This window comes from Delphinapterus leucas, chromosome 11 (genome assembly GCF_059928025.1).
Source record: "Delphinapterus leucas isolate spDelLeu-1000000601 "Yukka" chromosome 11, BTC_Dleu_Yukka2, whole genome shotgun sequence".
Classification (NCBI taxonomy): domain Eukaryota; kingdom Metazoa; phylum Chordata; class Mammalia; order Artiodactyla; family Monodontidae; genus Delphinapterus; species Delphinapterus leucas.
In genome coordinates, this window is record NC_143139.1 from 35,600,778 (window position 1) to 35,615,697 (window position 14,920).

At 37.8% G+C, this 14,920-nt stretch overlaps 1 protein-coding gene across 1 annotated transcript in view; it reads right to left on the reverse strand.

The window, feature by feature from the left end:
* NELL2 (neural EGFL like 2) overlaps positions 1-14,266 on the reverse strand; it is a 435,366-nt gene extending 421,100 nt beyond the window's left edge. The window contains exons 1-2 of the mRNA XM_089920567.1: positions 14,158-14,266; positions 13,462-13,555 (exon numbers count right to left, since the gene is read on the reverse strand). Coding sequence (XP_089776693.1) covers positions 13,462-13,555; positions 14,158-14,266 — 203 coding nt within the window. The remainder of the gene's footprint in view (positions 1-13,461; positions 13,556-14,157) is intronic.
* Between the last annotated feature and the right edge of the window lie 654 nt (positions 14,267-14,920).

Consider the following 14,920-nt stretch of genomic DNA (forward strand, 5'->3'; position numbering starts at 1 on the left):
TCTCTATGTTTCTTGAAATGAAGGTGCTAAGTCAGATCCTCAAAAGAATATTTATAGTGCTAACATATGAAGTTGCTTCCCACCAATGAAGTAAAATTTACTATTATAAACATTATTACTATGATTCTTACTACTACTTCTACTAAACTATGGTGTAGATGTGACATAGGATTTTATTTCCTAAACATGTGAATGACTATGTCTATAACACATGCCAAATCCTTTAAACACCAAATAATTAGATCAATTCAGTCACCCAAATACATAAATTCCATCAGCTCTTTATCAATGAACAGACTCTCTCCTGCTTAAACAAGCTGACAGTAAAAATCAAGGACTACAGCCCCCAAACGGTTGAATCAGCAGTCCTGTAAAGGATACAATCACACACTGAGGCAAACATATTGAACTGATGATTTAATTCTGTGAGTAAGTTAAGGCTTGCAGTACCTCACACAGCGCTTGTAACAGCAGGGTCAGTAACTACAGAATTGAATATGTTACAAATACTAAGTGACCATCAAATAGCGGCCAGACAGATGGATGAAGGGAAGAATGATTTGATTCCTGAAACCTTCCATCACCAGGTGTGTGCTATCTGCTTCATACCTGTCATTGTGCTTGGAGCAGTTGATCTTTCTGGCATCATTTAGGGAAGCAAAGAATCCTTAGGGTTGGGGTTAATTTAGGGTTAAAATAAGCTTTTTTAAAGTTTATTTTATTTCTCTATGAAGACTTCACTTTACCCACATCCATCTCATCTAAATGACCATTTAGCTACTTTTTAGAGATATTCACAGCTGTGCTTCTTTTAATAACTTTTACATACTTCGCAACAGAATATGTAGAAAATCTGGTCCAATAACTAACACAAAAAGCCCTTCAACTGTCATTTTAGTTTACCAAGTATTTTTTTAAACTCATATCTTTTCTTTTAAGAAGATAACATTTTGAAATAGAAACATTTCATCTTTTCACTCTGTTGGAAGGTAATGAATTTGGTGGGTTTTAAGTAATTTTTAAATGAATACAATCAGGTCTGCCCATTAGAGCCATGATAGCTTGTATTGTACATTAACAAAATGACATGGGGGAAGTTAAGGGGTGAGAGGAAGAAGGAAAACGGAGCTTCCTTTTCACCCCAGAGATGCTCTGCTTGCTTCCTCTATCATAATAACTTAACAAATCCCCTTTGCAAAAGCCCTTATTGTGCCCTAAATAGCATAGAAAGCCTAATTATTCCTTACACATTAAGAACATAGTATTTCACATTAAATTTGTAGACCTCACCAAGAGCTACACGACATGGTAATTACATACACAATATAAGTAAGCGGTTGAAATGGTTAACAGGCTCTGGAGTCATAGAAACTTGCATTCAGGTCCTGGCCTCCACTCACCAGCTGCCTGACCCTTGGAACATTATCTAATTTCTCTAAGCCTCAGTGTCTTCATCTGTGAGATCAGAATAACAGTACCTGTTCCAAACCATTATTGTGAGTTAAATAAATGCTTGATGTCCCTGACACACAGCAGACCTTCCAGAAGAGTAATTAGTAGTAGTAATAATGAGAGTATAAATGGCTTAAATACTTCAATCACCAACTAAAAGCACAAACATATCTGTTAATGTGAATTCAGTGGTTTTAAACTTAACCATAGTGTTTCCACCCACTCACCACTACAAGATCCAAATGGGAGTAAATGGACAGAAGTGAGCCACACAACCTGTATTCTCTTTTATGAGAGTTTTCTAATTAGCACATTAACGAATTCACTCCTTAACAAATGTGCAATTTGTAAACACAAACTGTTGTCTCAGACATTGATAACTTAAGTGATTTTATAAATGGAAATGCATTACAAACTCGCAATTAGACATAACTAAGAATTGTACACAGTAATTTGTTTTCTTTTCATGTTGGACTTTTTAAATTTAATAAATTTATGATTCTAACAAGGAGACTATATCAGGCATTAATTAAAATCTTTAGTATTTGGAGTCAACATGTAACTTTCATTAAATGGATCCAGCATTATCAAAATAAATCTCAAAAATAATTCACTCCCAAACAGTATGGAGGTTCCTTAAAAAACTAAAAATAGAACTACCATACAGCCCAGCAATCCCACTGCCGGGCATATACCCTGAGAAAACCATAATTTAAAAAGAGTCATGTACCAAAATGTTCATTGCAGCTCTATTTACAATAGCCAGGACATGGAAGCAACCTGAATGTCCATCAACAGATGAATGGATAAAGAAGATGTGGCACATATATACAATGGAATATTACTCAGCCATAAAAAGAAACGAAATTGAGTTGTTTGTAGTGAGGTGGATGGACCTAGAGTCTGTCATACAGAGTGAAGTAAATCAGAAAAAGAAAAACAAATACTGTATGCTAACACATATATATGGAATCTAAGAAAAAAAAAGGGGGGTCATGAAGAACCTAGGGGCAAGATGGGAATAAAGACACAGACCTACTAGAGAATGGACTTGAGGATATGGGGAGGGGGAAAGGTAAGCTGTGACAAAGTGAGAGAGTGGCATGGACATATATACACTACCAAACGTAAAATAGATAGCTAGTGGGAAGCAGCTGCAGAACACAGGGAGATCAGCTTGGTGCTTTGTGACCACCTAGAGGGGTGGGATAGGGGGGGTGGGAGGGAGGGAGACGCAAGAGGGAAGAGATATGGGAACATATGTATATGTATAACTGATTCACTTTGTTATAAAGCAGAAACTAACACACCATTGTAAAGCAATTATACTCCAATAAAGATGTTAAAAATAATATTAATAATAATTAACTCCCAAAATATTAATATTTTAAATGTAAGCCTTCTGCATGGACATATATACACTACCAAATGTAAAATAGGTAGCTAGTGGGAAGCAGCCGCATAGCACAGGGAGATCAGCTCGGTGCTTTGTGACCACCTAGAGGGGTGGGATAGGGAGGGTGGGAGGGAGACGCAAAAGGGAGGGGATATGGGGGTTACATGTATACGTATAGCTGATTCACTTTGTTTTAAAGCAGAAACTAACACACCACTCTAATGAAGATGTTAAAATTATTTTTTAATAAAATAAAATAAATCTAAGCCTTCTGAACATATTTTTAGCAGTAATCTTTTTTCTTTTACTTTTCAGATTGAGTGGATTATATGAAAGTAGCAGTGAAGTTTTGTTTTCCTGCTTAGATCCTATCTAAAACTGTGCTTTGCACATAAAAGGGGCTCAACATCACTATTATAAATGGGATTCACCTGCAAATTTGTATGCAACTTTGGGGAAGACTTAACTTCAAAACAATCAAAAAATATTTAGGGGCTTCCCTGGTGACCCAGTGGTTGGGAGTCTGCCTGCCGATGCAGGGGACACAAGTTCGTGCCCCGGTCCGGGAGGATCCCGCATGCTGCGGAGCGGCTGGACCTGTGGGCCATGGCTGCTGGGCCTGTGCGTCCAGAGCGTGTGCTCTGCAGCGGGAGAGGCCACAGCAGTGAGAGGCCCGCGTACCGCAGAAAAAGAATATATATATATATTTAGAACAAACCTGAGAATGCGATTAACACCAAAATATTTAGTAAAAAAAAATTAGTCCTCTATATAAGATGTTTTTCTACATGAGGACAAACAAAAAAAATTGCCCAGTGAATTCAACAATTCATTCTGAACACCCAAACTACAAGTAGTACTAAAGAACATTAAAATTTTATCCATAATGCTTTAAAAATTAAATTCCTAATTCATATTTGAGTTACACTATGTTTAACAATTTTCCTTTCTTTTAATAAACAATTGTTTAAAGAAAAAATAGTGCAAAAAAACACCCTATTAAATCAGGTTTAGTAAGTATTCATCTTGTACTAATGCCTGTTATTAGCTATTCTATGGTTATTCCTATGGACCTCTGGCCTTTTATGAGTGACAATCTTATATTCTTTCTTATATGTCACTTTTATACGTAAAGAATTAAAGGGAGGGGGAGTTACTTTAAAAAATAAAATAAAACCCTGGGCTCATAGACTCCAAATAATCAAAAGGGCTATGGCGCCATCTTGTGGAAAAACATATCTAATTAGTAAAATGCTTTGATTCCATTAAGAAAAAAAAAATGTAATTGAATTCCCTGGCCACCAACTGTAGTTTCTTTTAATGATATATTATTTTAAAACGCTTTAATCTGGAATGTCTGTCAAACAGCAAAGGATGGTATTATCCTAGAGGATAAACATATATAATGCAGAAACCATGTGATTTATGTCCATGCTTTGGATAAAGAGAAATACAAGGTTAATATCTTTATTAGAGGTTGCTCTGGAACCAAAGAAGGAATCTGAAAAGAGTGAGAAAGGTGGGGGGGGGGGAGAATAAAGCTGCAGCTCTTGGCTTTTCCACCCTTCTTTTCAAATTGAAAGGAAATAGGAAAACCCTTAATATGGCTGCAGCACAGTTTCCGAAGGAATTATTAAGGGAGCATTTTCTTTAATTTCCATAATCAGAAATAAGGGAATTAGTCAAAGAGGTGGGAGGGAAAATAAGGTTGGTTGAGTGAGATCAGAGAAGTACACATCTCTTTCTTTCTTCCTTTAGTTCAATTAACCAAAAATGTGTTGGGAGGCTACAGTGTGCCAAGCACTTGCTAGGCACCGGAAGTGAAAGATGACTAATATGCACGGCCCCTCCCTAAACACACTTAGGTGACTAGTGAAGTACACAGATCATTTCAAGGTGGAGGGAATGCTGAGGAAGGCCACTCTGGGAATTATGCTGTCTGTAGGACATTGATCAGAACCTTGAGGGGTAAGAGAAAGAAGACAAGATTTCTCGCTCAGTCTCCCAAATCAGTGGGTAGAACCAAACGCCAAAACCTTGGGTGAACCCTATCCTCCAATGTACTTTTCAAAGTACTTTACAGACAACTGTGCATCCCATACAAACCCTGAAAAAAGCATAGAGTCCAGAATGTCCCTTCTATAGAATTAAACAACCTCTCTTTCCTCTGTGCTCCCATAACAATTTGCTCATAACCTAATATGGAACTGAGCTCCTTATGAATAACTCTGAACAATATTTACCTGCCTGCTTCTCTTAAGACTGTGAGTTCTTTGAAAAGCAAGACTGTCTTACTCATCTTATTATGCTTAACACCAACCACGGTGCATATTCAGCACTCAACACGTCCGTTGAATTGAATCAGTTATATTTTATGATAGTGTTTGTCTCTGGCCACAGTGATAAGCTCCTAGGTAAGAATAATTCAGGTATTCCTTAAGTCACCAAGTGCAGCATTAACCAATAGTGGTGCTGATTTGTTTCTAAGGCTGTCATTTAGCAAGCTCTTGTTTTGGGGTTTTCAGCCCTGAATCTATTTTTAAAACTCCATCTCCTGAACAAACAAGGGCAGTGGATAAAAGAAAAATTGTCTCTGTATCTTTATCTATGTTTTTAATTTATGGGTGGCAGACTTGAGGGTGACTTTCTTCTAAAATGTTCTAAATTTTCTTTCTTTAATCAAATAAAAATCGGAAAATGTAGCTTACTTACCTGCTAGAGAACTAAAAGAAAAAAAGCAAGAAAAAATAATACTATCCAAGAAAATGACAAATCTTAGTGTGGTACATTTCCCTCCTGCTCAACTCTGTCCTCTCCCAACTCTTAGCTGTCACTCCCCTGCCCCAACCCCTCACCTGGACTCAATTTTTTACCTAAAATATTAACACAGGATTACAGAAGAGTTAGCAGCAGCCACAGAAAGAGACTTTGTTATATTGAATAAATCATTAAAACAGAGCAATCTGGAATCCAATTTTTGTCTTATGTGACTTACTTTTATTTCCGTTTTATTTGGTCACACTTAAGCACTCACCTCAAGATATTCGCAGTGCGCTTGATGTCAACAAGAAACAAAACTCACTTACCAACTTTTAATCAGCAAATGGAAGTAAAGATCTCTAGAGAAACCACTGTTAAACAAGTTCAACTTCTTGTTTCAGAAGTGTCCTACACTTGCTGTGTGCCTGGATACTAAAAAAATACGGAGGGCTATACAATGGAGAAAAAGCAGTCTCTTTAATAAGGGGTGCTGGGAAAACTGGACAGCTACATGTAAAAGAATGAAATTAGAACATTCTCTAACACCATACACAAAAGTAAACTCCAAATGGATTAAAAACCTAAATGTAAGATTGGACACTACAAAACTCTTAGAGGAAAACATAGGCAGAACACTCTTTGACATAAATCACAGCAAGATCTCTTTCAATCTGTCTCCTAGAGTAACAGAAAAAATATATATAAATAAACAAATGGGACCTATTAAACTCAAAAGCTCCTGCACAGCAAAGGGAACCATAAACAAAATGAAAAGACAACCCACAGAATGGGAGAAAATATTTGTAAACAATGTGACTGACAAGGGCTAAATTTCCAAAACAAAAAATCAAAAAAACAAACAACCCAATTAAAAAATGAGCAGAAGACCTAAATAGACATTTGTCCAAAGAAGACATATAGATGGCCAAGAGGCACATGAAAAGATGCTCAACATCGCTAATTATTAGAGAAACGCAGATCAAAACTACAATGAAGGGACTTCCCTGGCAGCCCAGTAGTTAAGACTCTGCACTTCCATGTATGGAATGGGGATTAATTTGTAGAATAAAGTATGAACCCTGTTAAAAAAAAAAAGAAAAAAAAAAGAAGACTGTGCTTCCAATGCAGGGGGCACAGGTTTAATCCCTGGTCAGTGAACTAAGATCCCACATGTCTCGTGGCATAGCAAAACAAAAACAAAAACAAAAACACTACAATGAGGTCTCACCTCACACCAGTCATAATGACCACCATCAAAAAGTCTACAAACAATGCTGGAGAGGGTGTGGAGAAAAGGGAACCCACCTACACTGTTGCTGGTAATGTAAACTGGTGCAGCCACTATGAAAAACAGTATGGAGGTTCCTTAAAAAACTAAAAATAGAACTACCATATGATCCAGCAATCCTAATCCCAGGCACATATCCAGAGAAAACCATGATTCAAAAGGATAAATGCACCCCAATATTCAGAGCAGCACTATTTACAATAGCCAAGACAGGGAAGCAACCTAAATGTCCATCGACAGATGAATGGATAAAGAAGATGAGGTACCTATATATAATGGAATATTACTCAGTCATTAAAAAGAATGAAACAATGCCATTTGCAGCAACATGAATGGCCCTGGAGACTATCATACTGAGTGAAGTAAGTCAGACATAGAAAGACAAATATCATATGATATCGCTTATATGCAGAATCTTAAAAAAATGATAAAAATGAACTTCACAGACAGAAAACAAACTTATGGTTACCAAAGGGGAAAGGTGGGGGGGCGATAAATTGGGAGTTTGGGATTGACATATACACACTACTATATTTAAAATAGATAACCAACAAGGTCCTACTGTGTAGCACAGGGAACTCTGCTCAATATTCTGTAATAACCTAAATGGGAAAAGAATTTGAAAAAGAATAGATACACGTATATGTATAACTGAATCACTTTGCTTTACACCTGAAACTAACAGAACATTGTAAATAAACTATAGTCCAATATAAAATAAAAAATAAAAAAATAAAGACAGGAAAGGCTGTAAGAATAATTGTTCTATATGTATGCGGATCAAGTACCTAATTCCCAACAACTTTATTTTTAAGCAAGGGCCAACAGTATTATAAGCTGGTTTGCAAAAAGGAAATGCTTCAGCAATCATTAAATGAGAGGGAAAATCTTGATGTAAAATAATAATCCTTATAGCTTTCTATAGGGTCAAGAATTTAAGCAACCACATATAAAATGCAATGCTGAAACGGGGAACAGTCATTATAATGCACTGCAAATCTCTCTAATTTAAAATGTATTCAAACTGTACTCTTGTAACACAAAGTGCTAAGTGTTACAAGTGCTCTTATTACAATCTATTTTTAACTCCTACTTTTGATTAAACAACAGAGTAACACAAAAGGTCCAGGTGTGGTATCTGGTATTTAATTGTTTCCTTCTTTTTTCCCTTCAGAAGTAAGAGTACTGAGAGCATATTTCTCATTTTCTTGGAAAAATTATCGAACCTATCTGAATCTCTGTTTCTTCTTGGGAAGGATAATAACACCGCCTCATCCAGTCATTGTAAGGGATAAAAGATGTAACAGATGTAAATAGCTAATTGTAAATAGTTGCTCAGTAGAAAGTAGTTATCACTATTAGCACTGTTATTATTTTTTAGAGTGTCTTGCTATAAACTGCATATCCAAACTTCTAATCTTTACAATATTCATCAAAATTCAAATCTAAATAGACAAACTGCTCAAATCTTTTAGGTGCTATACAGAAAACCTCAAAGGTGATTAGGCAACTTTATGATTACATGTTTCTAAAATATGTGTTTGTTCAAAGCTTCATCTTTGGGATTTTAATAATGACGTAGAATTATCCATCTATATTCTAGTTCGTTCTTCATCAAAAATCAGTTTCCAAAAAGAAAATCCAATTTTACCAATACAAGAATCCTAGTAGTGGCTGGTTGAAAAATTTGAGATCTTGTTGAAAAAGACAAGAATATGTTGTTTTAGCAGCTCTGGGGTAGTTAAGTTGAAAATGCCAAGGAAAGTTATATTTTCGTGGTTGTTATTTTATTACTTTTTCCAGCAATTTTCCATTTTAATACCTTTTAAACCTGTAATTTAGCTACACTTTAGTCTTTATTGTATTTCAATCTGGGAGGCAGATTGAAATTAATCAACCTAATCAAAGACCTGAAACCACCAAGAATTCTCGTTCTAGTTCTAGTATTGATTTAGCTCTTACATTTCCATTAATGAAATTAGGATAATAACCTAACTGCTTTCAGGACCATGTTGGCAAGGACTCTTCTGCTTCATCTTTGAGTCTCCCCTCTCCTTTCCACTGCCAGTGCTCAGAAAACATTTGTGGAACTGAATTTATCACAGTAAAATTGCTTCCATTAAACAATCAGATATTAATAAAAATTCAACAAAAAAACATAAATGACTTTCCTCTTTCCTACAAACTATGCTTATTTTGTTTTTCACAGCACAGTTCTAACTGCCTCATATGAAGCCTGTGAAATTAATTTCTCCTGGTTTCGGTCACTCCAATCACTTCAGCAAGCCCAAGAGAGCCAAGGGCTGAGCTCTGGGGCATTCTGTTGTGTAAGACACAATTAAATGTCCAAAGAAGGGCTTCCCTGGTGGCGCAGTGGTTGAGAGTCCGCCTGCCGATGCAGGGGGCGCGGGTTCGTGCTCCGGTCCGGGAGGATCCCACGTGCCGCGGAGTGGCTGGGCCCGTGGGCCGTGGCCGCTGAGCCTGCGCGTCCGGAGCCTGTGCTCCGCAGCGGGAGAGGCCGCAACGGTGAGGGGCCCGCGTACCACAAAAAAAAAAAAAAAAAAATGTCCAAAGAAGAATCCAGTCAAGGACGCTGAGAAGAAAGGTAGATGATAAATCAAAATACTATGGTCTCCTAAAACCAATTTAAAAAGTTTCACTAAAGTGGATGTGGTCAACTGTGTTAAACACTGGTGACAAAAAGAGTAAAATGAGGACTGAGAATGGATCATCCAATTTGACAAGATGGAAGTTGCCATTGGCCCACAAAGGTGAGGGTTTTGGTAGAATAGGGGAATGAAAGCCTGATTAGAATTGTCATGAGGATGGGAGCTGAGACTGCGGAAACATCAAGGTTTGCTATAAAGGATGGTAAATAAGTTGATAACCATAGAGAGCATAGAAGCAAGGGAGGTTTCTTTTCTCCTTTTGTTTAATATTGTTAATTAATAATAGAGCACATTATAGCAGAGAAGAAAGACATGTAATGATGCAAGACAGAAAAGAGGTCATTATAAGCAGTAAAGTTCTTGAGAAAGTGGAAAGAGATGGAATCCAGTGCACAAGTAGAGGATTTTCCTTAAATAGAGAAAGAGACACTTTCATTGTAACAGAAGGCTATAGATGAGGGTAGGCTGGTTGGTGGAAAAATAGCTTTATCTTCTGATTGCTTCTGCGTTTTCAGTGAGATTAGAAGGAAAATCATTCACTGACAGTGAGGAGCAGGGAAGAGAGGCTCGAAATTTGAGAAGAAGAAGGTGTAAGATAGTAATCTCTGAGAGAGAGAGAAAATAAATCAATAAGGAAACGGGAACTGTGGTCGACTGAACTGCAGAGACTGCATTAAGGCCCACTTGAGACACAGTCATAAAATTTAAAAGAAATCGGTCAGAATAGTTAGGAGTCTTACTCCAGCCATGAACTCCAAGCTTGGGAAACATTTATTGAATGTTTATCATGTGCCAAGAACTGTCTCAGCATTTTACTTTTATTAATACTGTGAGCCCACAACAACCCTATGAGTTGGGCACACATGAGGAAACTGAGGCACAGAGATGTTCAGAAACTTTTCCAAGGCCACCTAGCTAATAAATATTGGACCCAGGATTCAAGGAGCTCACACCTTTAGCCACTAAATTATACTATTTTTCTATAAATTGTTGGGATTAATCAGGATTGATTTCTACCATTTGGGTAAGGCAGAGAGGGAGGCAAGGAAGGCATGGATTGGAAGCCCCAGTGTAATCGAAGAATTACCATAGAGGCAGTGAGCTGAAAAGAGAGGAGAGGTGGCTGGTGACTGGAATGTTAGAAATTGAGATTTTGAGGGTAGTATCGTTAGTTATTCATAATTGACAAAATGTGAGGTGTGACCATAAGAACTGGCAGCGAAAGTCAGGAAGAAGGGTGAGGAAAAGATTGTAAGAGAAAAGGTCAAGGAACTAAAAAAATCAGGCATTGGATGGATTATCCACATGAACAGCAGCAGTGATGGAAAGAAGAATGTAAGTAAGTTGGATCTTAAACTCTTAACCAAATGAGGAAGATTGACCGGGAGATTGGGAGATTACTGCAGGAAGTAAGGATGTGTATAGTCAGGTAGCCTTGCTCCAAATAGAGGTTACCAACCTGTCCCAGTTTGCAAAGAACTTTCCCAATTTTAACGCTGAAAGTCCTCCATCCTGGTCCTCCATTAGCTGAAGATTTTGAGAGAGAAGAAAGAATGGGCTATTCTCAGAAAGATGCAAAATAATATAATACCTGCTCCACCCCCAGGCTCTATGTGATATGGATTTTTAAATTTTAAATTAAAAAAAAACTGTCATGTGGCAGGTGTTACTACTCTATTTAACTCCTCATCTCAGAATAGGATGCTTTGCTCACATTAGCTGATTTGTTTGAGGCAAACATTTCCAATACAGTTTCCTCCCATTTTGTCTGACTTGTTCCCTTAAGGGTAATGATTGTGTTTCCTATCTCATTAAACGTAATATGCTCTAAAAGCTATAGCTAATTTTCTATGATCAACAAGTGTTGTAAGTGCCTGAATGCGCCCGATGGTAAATATTGCTGAGTTGAGAAAATCATATCCCACTAAAGAGCCTGAGCACTCAGGAAAGGATCAGTATTGCAATATCGCCCTAATTCCACATGTCTGAAATGAGAAATATCTCTGCCACAGAAACGTCTGCATCTCCCACCCCACCGTTTCAAAGACTTCTTTTCTGGGCTAGGGAATGGAGAGTCATAGTATTTCACAGATAGGAGAAACCCTAATGACACTTTAGAAGTTATTAAAGAGTCATGGAAACCATCTCTTTTGACTGAACACTTGCATGATCTTTCCACTCAGATCATGCACTAATTGTAGTTTCACCTGGCAACAAATGCTGTATGATATTTTCCAATTTCTTTTAGTACATCGACAAAATCTGTGCCATATTATATGATTTCAAAATAGTACGTGCATAGAGAAAGGCTGAAAGAATAACTGAAAAATAATCCAAAAGCTGCAATGAGACCATCAGGCTGGTCTGAGCTGTCTTCCAGGTCTTTCCTGCCTTTTGACCCTACTCCTCTCTCTCCTTGCTCCTATCACTAAATTTCTCAAAATATTTCTTCAACTCCAACTCATTCCTTGGCTTGTAATCTGATATCAGCCCACATTCTCTAAAAAGGTCACTAATTACTACTTTGATACTCAATTCAGGGAAAACCCCAGTTTCTTATACTTTTACAATTTTGAGCATATAAAGAATGAACGATGGGGCTTCCCTGGTGGCGCAGTGGTTGAGGGTCCGCCTGCCGATGCAGGGGACGCGGGTTCGTGCCCCGGTCCAGGAAGATCCCACGTGCCGCGGAGCGGCTGGGCCCGTGAGCCGTGGCCGCTGGGCCTGCGCGTCCGGAGCCTGTGCTCCGCAACGGGAGAGGCCACAACAGTGAGAGGCCCGCGTACCGCAAAAGGGGAAAAGAAAAAAAAAAAAAAAGAATGAACGATGTAACTAAATATGAACTAATTTTTGTAGTACACATGTTAGTCACACAAATTTATAAATCAGGAAAAAATCCTTTGATAGACACCACATATCTTAATTTGGGGTTTAAACACTGATCTCTCCAAATTCAGTAACAACCCTCCTTGAAATTTCAGTAATACTTAAAATCATTTGTTACCTCTTCTTCCTGAAATTGTCTCACCCTGTCCTATTTTTCAAACACCTGTTCTCTTATTATTTTCTTTTCTGCCTTCAAAATTAGTCCATTAGACTAATTTTAGTCCATTAGAATTTGTATAATTCTTGAACTTTTAGCAACACTTTATGTCATCTTTTAAAATTCTGTTTCCCTGAATATATTTTCTGAATGTTCCTTCTCCGGCTCCCTTAGTGGCTTCTTGTCTTCTTCCTCTGGTCTCCAAAGGCAGGTAATTACCAAGAACCTATACTTGAACTTTTCCTTTCATTCTACAGGGTTGATCTTCATTAGTCATGTTGTCTATTCTTGTGATTTCAACTGCCATTTCTAAACAGAATGTACCCCAAACCCAAATATTTTTAGAATTCTCTCCTGTAGGAGTTCCAGTCTGTTGCTGAACATCACCTGGATGTCCCATAATCACCTCACACTCCGTCTAAAATAACACTCATCCTCCTAGCCATGACTAGTTCTTCCAATTTCCCTAATTCTGGTTAAGGAAGCCACCAATGTTATGGTCACAAAAACTTCAAAGCTATATTTTTAACCCATCCTAGTCAGTTAAAATGGTCAACTTATTCCACCTCCACCATCGGTCTGACAATCATTCCTGCTCATTCACTTCTACCATCATAGTAGCCTTTAACTGCCTCCATTGCCAACTTCCAATTTATCTAGAATATTACTGCCAAATTAATCTCCCAAACACAATGTTACGACATCCTTATCCAGAAACATTTAAGAGTCTCCTACTGTGTGGCAAAATGTATGTGTTTCTCTGATGATACTTATCTTACAATCGAGTCGCACCTTTTAGATTCTAAAATCAGAAATAAGAAAGTTATGAATCACCAAAAATAATCAAAATTACCCTGGAAAACTCCTTTGACAGGATCTCCACTGGAGACCACGAGTTGGTTCAGCCTGGCCAGGTTTTCCTCCAGCATTAGAACAGGTTCCTGTTTCTTTGGTTGAGCGCCAGAGGAAGTAGCTGGCTTACTTTTAGGGGCCATTTTATATGAAAAATGCATATATGCGTATCTTTAAAAATTAGAATCACACTCAGCTCAGTGACATGCTCAAACTTGAGAGGCCCCCAGAGCAGAGACAACTGAGGAACCGAACTCTGAGGTTAGGAATAATGGCATATTCCTATTGCATCTTCTACAGCACTTAACACTATTAATTGGTCTATTTTAGATATAAGAATAAAATAATATCAATAAACTCCAGTGGAAGCAGTGAAATAGACATATACTTGCTATCTGTATTTGATAACCAAAATACACATGTTAAAGTATGTGTGTATTTAAATACATTTATTTATGTTCCAAATAATAAGAATAATCTAGTTACTGTATTAAATCAATAAGGAAATTACTGTAATATGTCATCATAATTATATTAAAATCAAGGGAAAAAATGATACCCCTACATTACAGCATGTAAGGCTTGCCAATATTATTTAAATATACCCTGTAAATATACCCCCAAAACATCCCAGAAAATCATAATTATACTACCCCATGTAATCTCAGAGTGTTACTAGAGCTATTCAAGTATTTACCTTGGGGAAGTATAAGATATCCAGAGCTGCTTCTGGGAGTCAATTTGAATAAACCACCCTGTGCATTTTGAGGGACACATGAAAATACATTTTGGACTTGCTGCCGCATCCTCTAGATACCTGTATTTGATTGTTCCTGAGATTTAGTGATAGAATCTACCCTGTAGCATCCAAGAGTGCACACTTGGCAGGTTTGAGAAGTCATCTTCAGTTGGGGCAGTGCTAGTGGACATGGCCCAGAAGCACCCAAAGGGAAGCTATGAGGGTAACTCTAGGTGGTGTCACACAGTCTTGCTTCCCTGGGCAACACCCGCGGGGCTTTGAGAATGTTCCTGGGAACGTTGATCCTCGAGGCACGGTTAGAGTTTCCTACTGACCACTAGAGGGCTCAGGGGGATCATTTCTGCCGGCGGCCCCCTGGGGGCCGCGGAAGGAAACAGCCAACCAGCACAGGGCACTAAAGCTGAAATATATGAACATAGGGAGATGGACCTCAGGTATTTGAAGCTAGATGAAGATGCCTTCTGGGGCACTGATGCCTTGGCATGCTTAGTAGAGAAAGATCTTCCCACCTAGAACTTTTCACTCATATCCAAAGATGTTGCCCTGAAGGAGAAAAGTTACATGTCGGAATTAGAAAATAATAAAATATATACAAGCTTCGGGATCAGACAGACGTATTCAAATTCCAGCTTTGTCTTTTATTAGCATGCTATAATGAATAATGTGTTTAATCTCTCATCAGTTTCCTTATCTGGAAAAT